Source organism: Saccopteryx leptura, chromosome 2 (assembly GCF_036850995.1).
Source record: "Saccopteryx leptura isolate mSacLep1 chromosome 2, mSacLep1_pri_phased_curated, whole genome shotgun sequence".
NCBI lineage: Eukaryota > Metazoa > Chordata > Mammalia > Chiroptera > Emballonuridae > Saccopteryx > Saccopteryx leptura.
Window position 1 is genome coordinate 43,949,692 of NC_089504.1, and position 19,272 is coordinate 43,968,963.

General features: G+C 39.7%; 1 protein-coding gene across 4 annotated transcripts in view; it reads left to right on the plus strand.

Annotated features, from left to right (window-relative positions):
* Positions 1–824: 824 nt before the first annotated feature.
* The window catches only part of KIF27 (kinesin family member 27), a 90,109-nt gene continuing 71,661 nt past the window's right edge, over positions 825–19,272 (plus strand). For 2 of the 4 annotated variants that reach the window (XM_066367896.1, XM_066367898.1), the window contains exons 1-4: positions 825–975; positions 6,731–7,115; positions 9,130–9,330; positions 13,423–14,378. In XM_066367896.1, coding sequence (XP_066223993.1) covers positions 6,818–7,115; positions 9,130–9,330; positions 13,423–14,378 — 1,455 coding nt within the window. In that variant the 5' untranslated portion in view covers positions 825–975; positions 6,731–6,817. Of the gene's footprint in view, positions 976–1,059; positions 1,120–6,730; positions 7,116–9,129; positions 9,331–13,422; positions 14,379–19,272 lie in introns of those variants that run through there. The other 2 variants (XM_066367897.1, XM_066367899.1) reach the window with 2 other exon arrangements.

Below are 19,272 nucleotides of genomic sequence, written 5' to 3' on the forward strand. Positions count from 1 at the left end.
CTCAGCAATTCCACTTCTAAGTCTATCTGAAAACTGACATTAGACAAATACTTCACCATGAACGTTTATAGCAGAATTTTTATTCATAATAGCCAAATAATAGAAACAGCCCACATGTCCATCAATTTATGAATGAATAAATAATAAATGTGGTATGTCCATATAATTGAATATTATTCAGCCATAAAACAGAATAGTACTGATACATGCTAAAACATGGGTGAACCTGGAAAACATTGTTTAGCAAAAAAAGACAAATAAAAGGCCACAAATTGTATGATTCTGTGAATACAAAATGTCAAGAACAGGTACATCCATAGAGACAGCAGATTACTGGTTGCCAGGGGTTGGGGTAAAAGGAATGGGAGTGGCTACTAACTGGTGCAGGGTTTCCCTTCTGGGGTGATGAAAATGTTTTGGAATAGAGTTGATGGTTGCATTGTAAACGTCTAAAATATCACTGAAGAGCATAGTTCAAAAAGTTCATTTTATGTTATGCGAACTTGACTTCAATAAGAATAAACTGAATTGGTAGCTAAAATATTGAAAACGCAATATAAATCTTATATATCACACTCATTTTTACCAATCCTTGGAGAGCTATTTTGGCTCAGCAGTCTGAGATGGGTCCCCCGCGGTGTTGGCTTTTTAGCAACGCTGGGAGGTAGGCCTTCGTGAGCCGGGCGGTAAGTTCCCCGAGGCCGGACATGGTGGGGGGGGGGCTTGACTGGCCTCGGTAGGGCAAGGGGCGGGGCTTGATGAGAAGGGGCGTGGCTGGGACCGGGGCGGGGTTCGACGCGCAGCGTGACGCCGGGACCGGAGAGAGTGCATTGGCGTCGGGCTTTACCGGTTGCCGTGAGAACTCGTGACAACAAAAGGCGCGGACGGCGGCGGCGGCGGCGGCGCGGTAGAGGGAAACAGAGGAGTTAGTTCTGCGCTGCGCTCGCCGCCGGAGACCCGGGCTTTCTCTCGCTGGTCAGTGCGCGGCGAGCCGGGCGGCCAGGCTGGCGGGGTCGCGTGTGTCGTGGCACCCTGCAGTTCTCCCACCTGCCGCGCGCCAGGCCCGCCGTTGAAAAGAGGGGCGCGGGCCGGAAGAGGGGCGCTCCGAAGCCGCCGTGGGTGGGTTTGGGGGGCGTTGGGGCGCCGACGAGGGCGCCCCAGGGTTGCTGGGACCCCTGCAGAGCGGCCAGAGAAAGTTGGGTGCCCTGAGAAGGGCGGGGGGAATAGGGGTGCGCGGGTCCGAGCCGCACTGAGTTCGGTCCTTGTGTATTTCTGGTGTTCGTACTTCCATCTGCGGGATTTGGAAGGAATAGGAAAGCCCAACCACTTTGGGGGTTTTGTTTTGTAGCAGGCCGCCTTTTTTTCATCGCGGTTGTTGGCACTTATGCAGTTGAAGTGTTGTAGAAGTCCGATAGCCCCTCCTGCAGAGGTAGTTGTTAATTGATAAAGATAGATGCCCAAGTCTTTCTTTAAAACACCTTTCAAATAACACAACTCTCTTCAAGTTTTTAAATCTTTTATGTTTTTCCCTTATTACTGCCTACTCCATCTAGTTCTTTATGTATTTGGAGCCTTTACTGAGATCTTATGCTTTTCATTGTCTGTTTGCTGGGTAATTTCTTATGGAAATATTAACAAGCCACAATTTTTAGACGCCCACTACTTATGTAAAACCAAGGCCACAGGATGGCAGCAGTATTTGGAAACTCTTATTTGTGGTTAATGATATGGCAACAATGATCAGATATTTCTCTTGCCTTTGCTCAGATTTCAAACTTCCATGAGTATGCCTAAGTATTACTAGCCAGTCAGCTTTCATCTTTCTTTACCTTTAATGATGACATAATATATATGCTTCAGATGACTAATTGACCAGAAGCTGAAGAAGTTTAAGTGCTCTGGATTAAAAATTTTTGTTTTAAATTTATTGATTGATTTGAGAGAGAGAGAAAAGGGTGAGAGAAACCGATTTGTTTCACTTACTTATGCATTCATTGGTTGATTTGATTCTGTGTTTTTGTTTTTGTTTTATTAGGTGAGAGGAGGGGTGATAGGCTGACTCCTGCATGCGCCCCACCGGAATCCACCTGGCAACCCCATCTGGGGCTGTTGCTCCAGTTCCAAGCTATTTTTAGAGCTGAGGCTGATATGCTTTGACTAACTGAGCTATCCTGAGCACCCTGTGGGGCCAGGCTACAACCAATTGAGCCACTGGCTACCGGAGGGGAAAAGGGAGAGAAGGGGAGAGGTAAGGGAAGAGAAGCAGATGATCACTTCTGTGTGCCCTGACGGAAAATTAACCAGGAAATCCATATGCTGGGTGGACACTCTATCCATTGAGCCAGCCCCCCCCTCAAGATTTTATTTATTGATTTTACAGAGAGAGGGGCAGGGGGAAGCAAGAAATATATCAGTTCGTATTTGTTTCACATCACGTCCAAGGTTTCAAACCAGTGACCTCAGCATTCCAGGTCCAGGCTCTATTCACTGCAGTACCACAGGCCAGGCTCATTGGTTGATTCTTGCATGTGCTCTGATTGGGGATGAAACCTGCAACGTTGGCATATGGTATCAGGGACTGCCTCTAACCAACTGAGCTACCCAGCCAGAGCTAAAGTGCGGCCTTGGCCGGTTGGCTCAGTGGCAGAGCGTTGGCCTGGCGTGCAGAAGTCCGGGTTCGATTCCCGGCCAGGGCACACAGGAGAAGCGCCCATCTGATTCTCCACCCCACCCCCTCCCCCTCTCCTTCCTCTCTGTCTCTCTCTTCCCCTTCTGCAGCCGAGGTTCCATTGGAGCAAAGATGGCCCGGGCGCTGGGGATGGCTCCATGACCTCTGCCTCAGGCGCTAGAGTGGCTCTGGTCGCAACAGAGCTATGCCCCGGATGGGCAGAGCATCGCCCCCTGGTGGGCATACTGGCTGGATCCCGGTCGGGCTCATGCAGGAGTCTGTCTGACTGCCTCCCCGTTTCCAGCTTCAGGAAAAAAAAAAAAAATTGTATATTAATTTCTTGCAAGCCATGTATGTGTTTTTGGGCCCCTGATTTTGTAGCCAAATTCCTGTTACAAAAACCAAGAAAAGGAAAATATCCCAATTACACTTAGCACTTTTTATTAGCAATTTCATTGGAAGTAGTTAGGCTTGGCTTAACACAGACCATGGCTTGTTTTGATGTGATGGCATAACAGCAACAACAAAAAAGAATCTGTGATGAAAACTTCTAATGTAGGTGTTTAAAGACATTTGAAGAAACCAACTCAACACAGCATGTCTGCAATTTCTTTGGAAAAGTTTTCACTACCAAATGATTGTTGAGTCCTTTAGGATCCAAGAAAAGATTCATATGAGTATTTATTTTTTCAGTGCTGAATTTCAGTAGAATGAATAAAACTGACAAGATTAGTTGTATCTCTTTAGAGGCCATTAAAAATAATCTGCTGACTCCCAAGTTTTGGGATTTTACAGCCCTAGGGAGCTGATATTTTTTTACTTTCAGTGGACTCTTAGTAGAGTGATGTAAATTTTTTTTGTCATTGTTATTCTTTTCAGACTATCCATTCACAGTTACAAATGTACAATACTGCTGCAAAATTTTTTAAAAGGCTAGTGAATATTAAAAATGTCTTAATTTACATTTCCATAGCACATAATACTGAAAATGTTATTGTACTTCATTAGTCTGCTAGGTTACTTAATGATATTGTTCAAGACTTGCACTCTCCCAAACTGATTATTTTTTATCATCTGCACTAAACATTATCATAGATTACTTGTTACATTTTATTTATTTATTTTAGCAGGTGAGAGAGACAGAGATAGGAGAGGAGAGATGAGAAACATCAACTTGTAGTTGTGGTTTAGTTGTTCATTGATTGCTTTCTCATACATGCTTGACTGGGGGACTCCAGTGGAGCTCGTGACCCCTTGCTCAAGCTAGCGACCATGGGGTCATGTGTATGATCCCACGCTCAAGCTGGTGAGCTCATGCTCAAGCTGGATGAACCTGTGCTCAAGCCCACAACCTTGGAGTTTCCAACCTGGGTCCTCAGCGTCCCAGGTCGATGCTCTATCCATTACAGATTACACCACCACCTGGTCAAGCAGTCGCTAAATTTTTAAACCTTTTATCCTACTAAGACAATATTTGTATACTGTACAAGTTTTTATGCAATCATGTTTTCATTTCTGTTTGGTATACACCTAAGAGTAGCATTTCTAGGTCAAATGATAACTCTCTCTTTAACTTATTGAGGAACTGCCAGACTGCTTTCCAAGGCAGCTGCATCGTTTTACATTCCCATCAGGAGTATATGAGGGTTCTGTAGTCTCTACATTCTTCCTAACACTTATGGCCTGTCTTTTCTATTGTAGTTTTGTAGCGGTGTGAAATGGTATCTCTTTGTGTGTGTGTGAGTGTGACAGAGACAGAGAGGGACAGATAGGGACAGACAGAAAGGAAGAGAGGGAGATGAGAAGCATCAATTCTTGCAGCACCTTAGATCATTGATTGCTTTCTCTACCTCATTGTGTTTTTTATTGTATTTCTCTGATAGCTAATGTTGAGAATCTTTGCCTCTGCTTATTGGCCATTTTAATATTTTCTTTGAAGAATTGTGTTTTTAGAGCCTTTGCCCATTTTAAAATTGGGTTTTACTCTTTCTATGGAGTTGTCCTAGTTCTTTATATAGTCTAGATACAGTCCTTTATTAGATATATGACTTGCAAATATTTTCTCCCATTCAATGAGTTGTCTTTTCACTTCCTTGAATGGTGTCTTTTGAGGCATAGAATTTTTAACTTTAAGTATATTTTATCTATTTTTCCTTTTATTGCTAATTACTCTTGCTTTTGGTGTTATATCTGAGAAACCATTGCCACATCCAGCATCAGGAAGAGTAACCCATATATTTTTTTTAAGAATTGTATAGTTGCAACCCTTACATTTAGGTCTATGAACTATTTTGAATGAACTTTTGTATATATGAGGTAGAAGTCCAATGTCAAATTTATGAGAGTGGATATCCAGTTATCCCATGACCATTTGTTGAAAAGACTTTCTCCATTGAATTGTGTTGGTATGCTTGTTAAGAATTAATTGCCTATAAGTGAGGTGGCTTATTTCTGGATTCTTGATTCTTTTCCACTGATCTCTAAGTCTGGCTTTTGCCTGCACCAGACTGTCTTGATTAATGTTGCTTGTTTTTTTGTTTGTTTATTTTTTAAGTCAAGTGAGAGACAGGGAGGTGGACAGACAGACTCCGGCACGTACTGGGATCCATCTGGCAACCCCTGTCTGGGGCTGATGTTCTTCCCATCATGGGCTGCTGCTCCACTGCTCGGCAACCAAGTATTTTGGTGCCGGAGGCGAGGCCATGGAGCCATTTTCAACATCAGGGGCCAACTTGCTAAACCAAGCCATGGCTGCAGGAGGGGGAAGACAGAGAGAGAGAGAGAGAGAGAGAGAGAGAGAGAAGGGGGAGGGGTGGAGAAGCAGATGGTCACTTCTCCTGTGTGCCCTGACCAGTGTTTCTTGTTTTTAATATTGGGGAAGTATGTCCTCCAGTTTTGTTCTTTTTTACTATTGTTTTCGTTATTCTGTGTCCCTTGACTTTCCATATGAATTTTAGGATTAGCTTGCCACTTTCTACAATGAAGTCAGTGGGTTGTCATAGGAGTTGTGTTTCTTTCCAATCCAGGAACATTAAATATTTTTTTATTTATTTAGATCTTCTTTACTTTAATTCAGCAATATTTTGTAGTTTTTAAAGTATCGATTTTAAACTTTATTTAAAAATGTATTCCTAAATATCTTATTTTTTGATGCTAATGTAAATGGAATTGTTTTCTTAATTTATTTTTCAGATTGTTCATTCTAAGTGTAGTTGTAAGTGTAGCTACCAATTTAATTTTTAATGTATTAATTCCACCAGAGATCTCCAGAAATAAGTATAACATAATTTAGGAGTAGAAAAGTAGTTTTTCTGAGACCCATGTACGTAGACAAAAGTAAGTGGTTACCAGAGGGGTGAAAGTAATAGGAATAAAAGGGGGCCAAATATATGGTGACGGAAAGTGGTTTGACCTTGGGTGATGGGCACACAACACAATGAATAACTAACATGTACACCTGAAACCTATGTGTTCCTATGGACCAGTGTCACCCCTTAAATTTAACTTCTAAAAAGAAGTAGTTTTTCTGTTAGTATTGATTATTATTGAATAAAAAATTACTTTAAAATTTATATTGACTTATGAAAATCCTTAAAATTATGTCATGAATTTGTTTATAATATTTGTGGCAAAGAAGAGATGTTGTTTTTTAATATATAGCTATCCTGGTGCAAGGATTTGCTTTTAACACGTGTACAATTACCCAGTTATTTCCTTGCCTTAATTTTCTAACTATCACTCCCCAGTTATTCAAAATTTAGATTAATGAGTAGGGAAACATTATCATTACAGAAAGAAGGACAGAATGGACTTCTTTGTGCTTATCATTTAGTTTCGTCATTTACCGTCTCATGGGCTCCACTCCCTAGATTATTTTACAGCAAATCCAGACATCATATTGTTTTATCTATAAATTATACAGGTTCTTTTGCAAGACAGATTTACTCTTTATAACTGTCTTATGTTGGAACAAAACCTACTGTAGTTGACTTTGCTTTAGATGATTTGTTTATTAGGATAGAGGAGTCAATAATTAAATTTTGTTTTTATTTTGATATGCAGGAGTCCAGATCTTATGTAAAATGGATGCTTCTCACGCTAGACACTGAATATTAAGTAGAAAATTGATTTAGTAAAATCTAAGCTGCCATGGAAGAAATACCAATAAAAGTTGCTGTAAGAATTAGACCTCTGCTTTGCAAAGAAATTCTTCATAAGCATCAAGTTTGTGTGAGAGTTATTCCAAACACCCAGCAAATTATCATTGGGAGAGATAGAGTCTTTACTTTTGATTTTGTTTTTGGCAAAAACTCCACTCAAGATGAAGTTTATAATACGTGCATAAAGCCACTTGTGTTGTCACTCATTGAAGGCTATAATGCAACTGTTTTTGCCTATGGACAAACTGGATCTGGGAAGACATACACCATTGGAGGAGGCCATGTTGGTAAGATTCTCATATTATTTGAATTTTGAGACACTTTTTTTTTTAATTAAGTGAAAGGCGGGGAGGCAGAGAGACAGACTCCTGCATACACCCCAACTGGGATCCACCTGGCAAGCCCCCAGCAGGGCGATGCTCTGCCCATCTGAGGCTGCTGCTCTGTTGCTCAGCAACCATATTTCAGCACCTGGGGAGGCTATGGAGCCATCCTCAGTGCCTGGGGCCAACTTGCTTGACCATTTGAGGCATGGCTGCGGGAGTGGAAGAGAGAGAGAGAGAGAGAAGGGGGAGAGGGAGGTGTGGAGAAGTAGATGGTCACTTTTTCTGTGTGCCCTGAGCTGGAATCAAACTCGGGACTTCTATACACTGGGCCGATGCTCTACTGCTGAGCCAACTGGCCTGGCCATGATGCTTATTTAAACTAATACTAATTTTTTTCTACTTTTCAGAACATTTTGATGTACTGACTTTTATCAGGCATAATCTCTAAAAACTTTTATTTCTGTACTCTTTAAATAGCATATAATAACTAAATGATGGCTGTTAAGGTATAAAACTTACAAGTTTTCTCTATGAAATAGTTTATTTTTCTTATAAGCCTTAACATTGAAATGTGGTGTTTAGGTTACCAAAATATGTATTGAAGCTTTATTATAAATATAATTTGAAATAGAGCTTTTTGATGTCTTTTGAATTTTTGTGCTGTTTTGTTATCTGTTGAAGTGGGGCATGATCAGCTATATGTACTGGCTAATCCAGAAGGCTGATATATAGTATAGTTTATAAATACTATTGGATAGTTCCTAGAAGCTGTCGAAAAAGGAATGTGCACTTTCTCCCATGTATTGGAAAACCTACAGCTTCCTTTGTTTGCCACAGGATGGCAGTATTGCATCTTAAATTAGGTGAAAGGCAGCCCAATTTAATAGAGGTTCAAATTTTTTTATCTGGGCATATCTATCAATTTTCTTTCTTTCTTTTTTTTTTTTTTTTTTTACAGAAGCAGAGATAGACAGGGACAGACAGACAGGAACGGAGAGAGATGAGAAGCATCAATCATTAATTTCTCGTTCCGCGTTGTGACTTCTTAGTTGTTCATTGATTGCTTTCTCATATGTGCCTTGACCGTGGGCCTTCAGCAGACCGAGTAACCCCTTGCTGGAGCCCAGCGACCTTGGGTCCAAGCCGGTGAGCTTTTTGCTCAGACCAGATGAGCCCGTGCTCAAGCTGGCGACCTTGGGGTCTCGAACCTGGATCCTTCCGCATCCCAGTCCGACGCTCTATCTACTGCACGCTCTATCTACTGATCCGCCTGGTCAGGCTTTTTTTTTTTTTTTTTTTTTTGACACAGACAGAGAGAGAGTCAGAGAGAGGGACTGATTGGGACAGACAGATAGGAAGGGAGAAAGATGAGAAGCATCAATCCTTCATTGCGGCACCTTAGTTGTTCATTGACTCCTTTCTCAAATGTGCCTTGACTGGGGGGGTTACAGCAGAGCGAGTGACCCCTTGCTCAAGCAAGCAACCTTGGATTGAAGCCAGCGACCTTGGGCTTCAAGCCAGCGACCTTTGGGCTCAAGCCAGCAACCATGGGTTAATGTCTGTGATCCCACACTCAAGCCAGTGACTCTGTGCTCAAGTTGTAGGGCATACCTATCACTTTTAATATACCATTTAATTCACTTATTAGTTATCCTTTTTTGCTATTGTCTGTTTTTCCTTAGTACAGTCCCACAGGGGCAGGGATGTTTTTTATTCTGTTTTTTTCAGTAGTGGTTTCAGGGTCCTAGAAGATTGCCTGGCACATAGAAAGTACTAAATAAATATCTGTTGAATGAGTGTATGAATGAATTTGGATAAGGGCATACATGTAAAAACTTTTACCTATGAATTTTATAGTTACAGTTTTAAAAAATTTATAATAAAATTGAAAGAAAATAAATGTATTGATTGTAAATTTTATGTTGTCACTTTTCTTATATTTTAAGTTTTATATGTGCTTTTTCTAAATTTTCAGCTTCCATTGTGGAGGGTCAAAAGGGTATCATTCCTCGAGCAATCCAAGAAATATTTCAGAAGACTTCTGAAAATCTTAGCACTAACTTTAAAGTAAAAGTGTCTTACATAGAAGTATACAAAGAAGACCTAAGAGATCTTCTAGAATTGGAGACATCTATGAAAGATCTTCACATCCGAGAAGATGAAAAAGGAAACACAGGTACTTACTTGACAGCCTTCTTTACAAATAGATATGATTTAATTCAGTTCTTGGAAACATTCCAAAGAAGCTATAGAAACAAAGAGAAGCAAATGAATTTGTTTAAAATTGAAGACCTTATCAGTTAAGTCACCCAGGTGAAAAGTAGAAGTTCAACTGGTGGGTCAGATGAAATTATTAAGTTGTAATTCAAGTTGGTACTTAGTTCCTCTAATAACACCCACCCCCACTGACCTAAAGTGAGACTGTGAAAGAGCCTAAATTAGTTTTTGAACTTTTGTCTCTCTCAGTTATCCCTAGATTGAGGATGGCTTCTTTCTTTGGTATTCGTCCACATTGATCCAGAGCTTTCCTTTGATTTTTGTCCCAGCACACCTGCTGCTTCCTATTTACTTTTTTAGTGTAAAGAGTTTATGTGTTTGCTTCTCCATATTTGCATTTACCTGTCCTTTGTTGTGTTTCTCATGATCTGACATTCTGTGCTTAGCACCCATTAATCTCATTTAATATTAATCCAGCCTGACGGGTGGTGGTGCAGTAGATAGAGCAGGGGTCCCCAAACTGCGGCCCCATGAGGCCATTTATCCGGCCCCCGCCACATTTCTGGAAGGGGCACCTCTTTCACTGGTGGTCAGTGAGAGGAGCACATTGACTATCTCATTAGCCAAAAGCAGGCCCATAGTTCCCATTGAAATACTGGTCAGTTTGTTGATTTAAATTTACTTGTTCTTTATTTTATTTTATTTTATTTTTAAAGATTTTATTTATTCATTTTAGAGAGGTAGGGGAGAGAGAGAAGAGGGGAAGAGCTGGAAGTATCAACTCCCATATGTGCCTTGACCAGGCAAGCCCAGGGTTTTGAACCGGCAACCTCAGCATTTCCAGGTTGATGCTTTATTCACTGCGCCACCACAGGTCAGGCGTGTTCTTTATTTTAAATATTGTATTTGTTCCCATTTTGTTTTTTTACTTTAAAATAAGATATGTGCAGTGAGCATAGGGATTTGTTCATAGTTTTTTTTTTATAGTCCGGCCCTCCAACGGACTGAGGGACAGTGAACTGGCCCCCTATGTAAAAAGTTTGGGGACCCCTGAGATAGAGCATCGACTTGGGATGCTGAGGACCCAGGTTCAAAACTTCGAGGTCACTAGCTTGAGTGTGGGATCACTGGCTTAAAGCGTAGGATCATAGACATGACCCCGTGGTCACTGGCTTGAGCCCAAACGTTGCTAGCTTGAAGCTCAAGGTCACTGGCTTGAGGCCCAACATTGCTATCTTGAGCAAGGGGTCACTGGCTGAGCTGGAGCCGCCTGGTCAAGGTACGTATGAGAAGCAATCAATGAACAACTAAAAGTGAAAGCACTATGAGTTGATGCCTCTCATCTCTCTCCCTTCCTGTCTGTGTGTCTGTCTCTTGCTAAAAAAAAAAAATAATAATATCCATTCATTTGTTTGGAAATGGGAAAAGGTTAGAAGGAGAGAGTTAAAGTACAAGTATTTTAAAGACTAGTACTTCATGTTTGTTTGTTTTTATTTAAAAGGCAACATGTTTAGCATAGAACATTTTGAAAACATAGAAAAGTATAAGGAAGAAAGATCATCTTTGATCCCAGAACCCAGAAATAGCAACTTTGCTTTTTGGTGTGTTTTCTTCTTGATTTCTTTTTCTATGAACATATAATTTTTTAAATGGATTTGCAATCCCCATATATATAGTATTGCATCTTATTTTTTCACTTAGTATTTATATTGTGAGCATTTTCACATGTCATTAGTAGTTTTCAACCTTGTGACTCTATGTGGTCATGTGGTAATTTGTCTTTGAATGAATTATTACTTATTTGACTACTGTTTGTTCCATTGTTGAGCATTTAGGCTGTTTCCAGATTTTCACTATTATTAATAACAAACAACTGTTCTTGGATGTCTTCTTCTCCTAGAAAATACACTTATAACACCTTCCAGGAGACAAAGGGTCCTGCCAGAGTAGTAGTGACTCCTTGGGGGAATTTCTGTGCAGCTAGGAAAGTAAGATGGCTCTTATCATTCAAACAGCAGCCTGCAGGGGGCAGTAAAGCCTACCTCCTTAGAGGTCCTGTCCTGACAGCCCTGGTATTCTTGGATGTTTGTGAAGAAATGGTTTTTTTTGTTTTGTTTTTTAGAAAGCATGCATAGTAGTTTATTATAATTCAATACAGTGTATTTTTTTCTGGACAAAATTCAGACTGGTGTTTTGAGCTTCTGTATCTTTCTTATAAAATATCATTACTTAATATTTTTATCTTTTATTAAAAATTAAAAAATATATTTATTTTAGAATCCTCTCACAATACAGAAGTAAACCCTGTCATAAATTTGATAAACATAGAGATCAAAATATTCCATAACTAATATCAATACTTCAGAAATTTTGGAAGGATATAATAAATTGTCTTAAGACAAATTGCCATGTATCTTTTTATTTCTTCTTCTTCTTTTCCAAGTGAGAGGAGGAGAGATAGACTCCCTCATGCACCGTGACTGGGTTACACCCAGCATCCCCAGTCTGGGGCTGATGCTCTGCTTATCCAGGGCCATGCTTGCAACTGAGCTATTTTTAGCACCTGAGGTAGAGGCTTCATGGAGCCATCCTCAGTGCCTAGGCCAATGTGCTGGAATCAATCAAGCCATGGCTGTGGGAGGAGAAGAGAGAGAGGGAGAGAGAGGAGGGAGAAGGGTGAAGAAGCAGATGGTCGCTTCTCCTATGTGCCCTGACTGGGAATTGAACCCAGGACATCCATACACCACACCGACGCTCTACCACTGAGCCAATGCGCCAGGGCCACCATGTGTCTTATATAATGGTCTACTCAACTAAAATGTATTTGTTTAACGTATTTATTTAGTTCCTTTGTATGAAGCAGTGGTTGGTATCCAACTGGAATGCTGCACAATTAGCATCACCTTTAGAAGCTTTTAAAAAAACAGTGGTTTCTGGGCTCCACTTTTTAGAGATTCTCATGAATTAGTGGATGGGGCCTGGCCATTGGTACTTTTTTATTTCTATATAAAGCTCCTAGGTGATTTGTATCTCAGTTTAAGAACCATAGGTGTTACTAAGCTATATAGCCTAATGTCAGAAAATTTTTATAAAAATTATGCTATGTTTACAGTTATATTGTCATAATTTATAATTGCTGATATTTTAACATTGTAGTACAGGTACTTTAGAAGTTTAAATGAACCAGGTTGTTAAAAGTGTCATGATGGAATAATAGAAGCAAAATGATTATTTTTCAAAGAAACAGTGGCATGACAGGATTTGATTAAAAAGAAAGTACATCACTATAATTTGAGCTCTGAATTAGGAGTTTTACTACTGCTGTGATTTAAATCCCAAGTCTACCTACTCCATTTTGAAACATTTTTGGATATAAACAAATGCTGTGTGTAATAGTAAGCTTAAGTTATTTTTTGGTTCTTATTCTTTTGTTGAAATAGAAACTTTCTTCTTGTTTTGAATTGCCACTTCATTTGTTTACCTTGTACTCTAATATCATGTAAGGAATACCTGGTTTTAAAATGAATAACTTTACTTATACTGAAATTTTCATCTATCATTGGTTGTGACTCCACAATATCAAAAAACCTTAAACCTAAGGAAAGCTTGAATGGCAACAAAACTCAAAAGAAACTAATTTTAAAAAATGAATCTATTACTTATTCTTTTGAGTTATATGTTTAATTAATCTGTTACCTTTTAATTAATCCATTAAGCTAGAAATCAGATCCTGGAATAGTTTTTCTTTTGTCAGCTATTTTAAAGAATTGAGCATGATGTGTGACTGCAAAGGAACCAGATTGTTAAAAAATATATACAGTATGTTATGTTTGAATTTAAACATCAGAATAAGTGCTCTCTATAAAATGTCCCTTTGGGAGATGATCTACAATTATTTAATATTGCTGCTGTTACTTTTGTTTGAAACACTATTGATTTTTATAAAGGGACTCTCTTAGCTGAGCAGTCTAGAAAATGATAACTGTTGTGTGGTTCATTTAGCTATACTGGATTTTGATTAAAACTTGATTTTACAAATTGCCATTTTAAGTGATTGTTGGGGCCAAGGAATGCCAGGTGGAGAGCGCAGATGAAGTGCTGAGCCTCCTGGAGATGGGGAATGCCGCCAGGCACACAGGTACCACCCAAATGAACGCACACTCCAGTAGATCACATGCCATTTTTACAATCAGCATTTGTCAAGCTGAAAAAAATACAGAGGCACCTGAAGATGGATCAAGGTGTTCCCGTCAGCATATCGTCTCAAAGTTTCACTTTGTGGATTTGGCTGGATCAGAAAGAGTAACGAAAACAGGAAATACTGGTGAACGCTTCAAAGAATCCATTCAGATCAACAGTGGGTTGCTGGCTCTAGGAAATGTAATAAGTGCTCTTGGGGACCCACGCAGAAAGGGTTCACATGTTCCATACAGGGATGCTAAAATTACCCGGCTTCTGAAAGATTCCCTGGGAGGCAGTGCCAAGACTGTCATGATCACTTGTGTCAGCCCATCTTCCATGGATTTTGACGAATCCTTAAATTCTCTCAAATACGCCAACAGAGCACGCAACATCAGAAACAAACCCACCTTAAACTTCAGTCCTGAGTCAGACCGAATGGACGAAATGCAATTTGAGATTAAGTTGCTTCGAGAAGCTTTGCAAAGCCAGCAGGCTGGTAGTATCAGCCAAACCAGTCAAGTCCATCGAGAGGGGACTCCTGATAAAAACAAGATCTTTTCTCTTGAGGAGCAGGTAGCTCAGCTCCAAGGAGAATGTCTAGGGTACCAAAATTGTATAGAGGAAGCCTTCACCTTCCTGGTGGAGTTAAAAGATGCTGTCAGACTGAACCAAAAGCAGCAACACAAACTGCAGGAGTGGTTTAACATGATTCAGGAGGCCAGGAAGGCGATTTTCACCTCGTTCAGAGGAGGCCGAGGCCTTGACAACTGGGAAGAGGGACCACAGCATGTGGTCCAGCTGACACGAGCGCTGAAGAAATCCCAGGTACTTAGACGCTGCTTTTATAAAATAACTTGTTTAAGGACATTTATTTGGGGCAAGTGAGAGCCATTGTGGAACTTCAGAAAAATTTAAAAAGGATTATATGTAAAAATCTCATTTGCCTTTGCTCTGTTTCTTCCTTTTCCTCTTGCTTTCTCCTCATAAATCATAGGTTCTTTGACTCCTCCTTTTTTCTTCTGTAAAATGGGTTTAATTTGTAATATTTATTAAGTACTATCTTGTGGACCTGGTCTTTAAATTGAGAAGATGGAAGGAAACACAGTTTCAGAAACAAAATCAAGTTATACTTTACTGAGTTTTATCCCTCTATTGGTTTATGTTTTTTTTTTTAATTATTTTTATTTATTCATTTTAGAGAAGAAAGAAAGAGAGAGAGATAGAAGGGGGGGGGGGAGCAGGAAGCATCAACTCCCATATGTGTCTTGACCAGGCAAGCCCAGGGTTTTGAACTGGTGACCTCAGCATTCCAGGTCTAGTCTATGGTTCTTTAAAGAAAAAAAATACTTCCCCCTTGTATTTGGAGTACTAATGTTTTTAAACAAACACATCATCATATTTGATAATATTTAAGAAATGTAGGTATGTACATATATGCCTATTGCATGTATGTATATTGAATTCAGACATAGATTTCCTCATTTTTTTAAGACTTTCTTTTCTTTTTTTTTTTTGTATTTTTCTGAAGCTGGAAACGGGGAGGCAGTCAGACAGACTCCCGCATGCGCCCGACCAGGATCCACCCAGCACGCCCACCAGGGGGCAATGCTCTGCCCATCTGGGGCGTCGCTCTGTCGCAACCAGAGCCACTCTAGTGCCTGGGGCAGAGGCCAAGGAGCCATCCCCAGCGCCCGGGCCATCTTTGCTCCAATGGAGCCTTGGCTGTGGGAGGGGAAGAGAGACAGAGAGGAAGGAGAGGGGGAAGGATAGAGAAGCAGACGGGCGCCTCTCCTGTGTGCCCTGGCTGGGAATCGAACCCGGGACTTCAGCACGCCAGGCTGATGCTCTACCACTGAGCCAACCGGCCAGGGCCAGACTTTCTTTTTTTTTTTTTAATTTTTATTGATTTTGTTTTAGAGAAGGGAAAAGAGTGAGAGAGAGAGACAGGAACATCAATCTATTCTTGTATGTGCCCTGACCAGGGATCAAACTGGCGACCTCTGTGCTTCAGGACGATGCTCTAACCAACTGAGCTATCCAGCCAGGGCTGATTTCCTCACTTTTCATTCAAAAAACATTTATTTGGTGAAAATTATGTGTCACAGGAGAAATAGTAGAAAGCAAGACATACCTAGTTCTGCTTCTGTGGAGTTTGCAATTTGTAGGGCAAATGGACATTCTGTAGTTTTTTAAAATAAGAAAACAATTAAAAATAGAAAAATAGTTAAAGACATAGCTGTCTAGTTAGAAATCTTTCTTAAATATCCTTTTATATGTATTAGAAAAAGCCAGTTATGCTATTTTTTATTATAACTGTTATTGAACTTTTTGTTTACAGATTTCTTAAAATTGAGTTCCCTCATTGTATTTATTGATATTTACCATATTAGAATGTAAACTATTAATATATTCAAAATTAATAGTAATCACATGGTAATATACAGAACATTTTTTCATGAAACAGTATTTTCAGAAACAAAAAATTAAGAGTGAAATTGTTTTACATTTTTGTACATCTCTTTAATATTTGGCTTAATAGAAGACAGGTGGATTTTCATATCTGCTTCAGTAATCACTGTTGAATTATGTTGTTTTAATTGAAATATACAAAGAAAATTTGGCCTCATATAGATTTGTAGTTGGGAGGAGGAATATGAATGCATTTTTAAGATAATTGTGGCTATTCTTCTTTAAAATTATACCAAAACTCAACTAATATAAATTTCCTAAAGATTACTTGCAATGTGGGATTTGACACTATTTTGTTACATTAAGATCTGTACATGCCTGAGCAGTGGTGGTGCAGTGGATAGAACCCCGACCTAGAACACTGAGGCCCCAAGGTCGAAGCCCCGAGGTTGCCAGCTTGAGTGCAGGCTCATCTGGCTTGAGCGTGGGGTCATTGACATGATCCCATGGTTACTGGCTTAAGCAAGGGGTCACTGGCTTAGCTGGAACCCCCTGGTCAAGGCATGTATGAGAAGCAATCAGTGAAAAACTAAAGTACCACTACTACAAGTTGGTGCTTTGCATCTCTCTTGGCGCTCTCTCTCTCTAGCTAAAAGAAAAGAAAAGGAAAGGAAAGATCTAAACATTAAAATTTACTGGTCCTTATCTTGTGCTTTAATGGATCTTTTATGTACACCTGAATTTGAATCATACCTTGGTCATTTGGAAAATATTTGCTTACTACATTATGCAGACACCTTGCAGGTGTTGACACATATTTTTACACAACATAAAAAAATTACATTTATGCCTGACCTGTGGTGGTGCAGTGGATAAAGCATCGACCTGGAAATGCTAAGGTTGCCGGTTCGAAACCCTGGGCTTGCCTGGTCAAGGCACATATGGGAGTTGATGCTTCCAGCTCCTTCCCACCTTCTCTCTCTCCTCTCTCTCTCCCTCGCTGTCTCTCTCTCTCCCTTTCTCTCTCCTCTCTAAAATGAATAAATAAAACTAAAAACAAAACAAAACAAAAAAAAATTACATTTATTACTGTTACCACTGATCTCACCAGCAAAGTCTTGAAGTACTGGAAGCTGTCCTCTGGTCATTCTCACAGTAGCAGAAATGTTTTCCTAAGTTCTAATTTTTGTATGAAACTTGAGTGTTATCATTTGCAACAAATATTGTTAATTGTTTTCCTTGAAAATGTTGGTTCTCAATTTTGAGAAAATGTTCGGCATATACCTGTGTGAATAGCCGTAGTTTGTCATTCTTACGAGTGAAAACAGTACCCTATGAAAAAAAATGGTAAGTTTAGCTTGCAACTCACAACTGCATGAAGTTGTTTGACAAAGACAGCTGTTGCCTTTTGATATGTAGCAGTACTGCTTTATGCATACCTTCAATTTTGTCGCATAGAATACTAAAGAAAGCCTGACCTGTGGTGACACAGTGGATAAAACATGGACCAGGAATGCTGAGGTTGCTGGTTTGAAACCCTGGGCTTGCCTGGTCAAGGCACAGACAAGAAACAACTACGAGTTGGTGCTTCCTACTCCTACCTGTCCTGTCTCTCTCTCTCTCTCCTCTCTCTAGAATAAATACTATCTTTAAAATACTAAAAAACATGCAAGGGTTGAGATTTAATAAGATAATTTTATTGCTTCATCAAGATATTCTTGAATAAAACTGTCATTTGTATTTTGAGCACATGGCAGTGAAGAATACAGGGACTACTAGTGCAGTTTGGTGACACTTCGTTTATTTGTGCTAAGAGCCAACATTTTTACCCATCATTGTTTTTGTATCACCAGTGCAAATATCAATGAGGTGAGAAAGGCAAATATTGTCTCAGTATTATTAGGACAATAATTTTGACCTCATGGACACCCTGAGAGGATCTAAGAGACATGCTGAAAATCTTGATTGCATACACCATTAGAACTGCTGCTCTGTTACAAAACTTTTGATATTTAACTATCATTTAAAGCAATACTTTTAAAATTATGGATTTTTTAAACAGTTTTTTAAAAATTTTTATTTATTAGAAAGAAAAAGGAGAGAGGAGAAGGAAGTATCAACTCATAGTGGTTGCTTCTCGTGTGTGCCTTGACTGGGCAAGTCCAGGGCTCCAAACTGGTGACCTCAGTATTCCAGGTCAATGCTTTATCCACTGCACCACCACAGGTCAGGCAGATGTTTGTTTGTTTTGTTTTTTTGTTTTTAAGACTGCTTCTGCCCTGTCTTTTTCCCAGGTAGAGCAGGCCTTAATTTATCCTTTCTCATTGATCTGAGAAACAGGTCATCGGAAGCTCAAATTTTGGGACACATAAGAGTTGGTGATAGGGAGTGTTTTTCCTTTATGCCTCTAAGGTGGCTGAAATTGGAAGTTCATAAAACCTGCTACTCGGAGAGCTAACATTTAAACTTCTCTAGATTATGTACTCTAGATTAAGACTTCCCCAGAATATTCACAATCTTAATGGAAAAGAGTACCACAGTCCTGTTGTTTTGGGGAATGCTAGGTTGCAAAAATCAAGCAGGTTTCTTAGAACTTTGAAAGTGCTAATGAATCTCAAAGTGAATGATGTAGCATTCAGTGTTTCCCAGTTTTAAAAAACTGATTACTTTTTTGGGGTCTACAGTCTTGCAAGACAAGTTATCATTGGATACCACTGAAAAGTAACTAGAGAAATGATAGGTATCATTTCCCTGTGATGTTTCTTCAAAAAATTCTTTTAAAACTTCTATTTTTGTTCTTATTTTCTGTGAGAGGCAGAATAACACAGTAGTTAAGAACATGAGTACCAAATACCCAAGGGTGGAACCCTGGCTTCTCTGCTTACTAGCTGTGTGACCTTGGGAAAGCACTTGACCTCTCTGTGCTTCAGTTTCTCCATCTATAAAACAGAAATGATAATAATAACCACCGTGTAAGGTTGTTGTGAAGATTTTTAAAGCATTAATTCCCATAAAGTGATGAGGATGACTTTAGTAAGCCTCACAAAGTTTAGCTTGTTATCACCTTTTATTTATTTTTTACCTGCCTGTGCCTAGGTTATACATCAGTGGCAGCTAAAGGATTGAACCCAGTAGTCATGTAGGGCCACATACCCGGGGTCACTGTGAAGGCATCTTGATGAACTCATCTGCTTAGGGAGATGGTGGGTCTGTGGGGAGAGAAGCACAGCTATTCTCTTTGCTCAGCCTGCTTCCTTGAGTCTGTTAGGCAAGCAGGTAAGTTCTTTTTAAAAGTTTCCTAGCTAAGGTG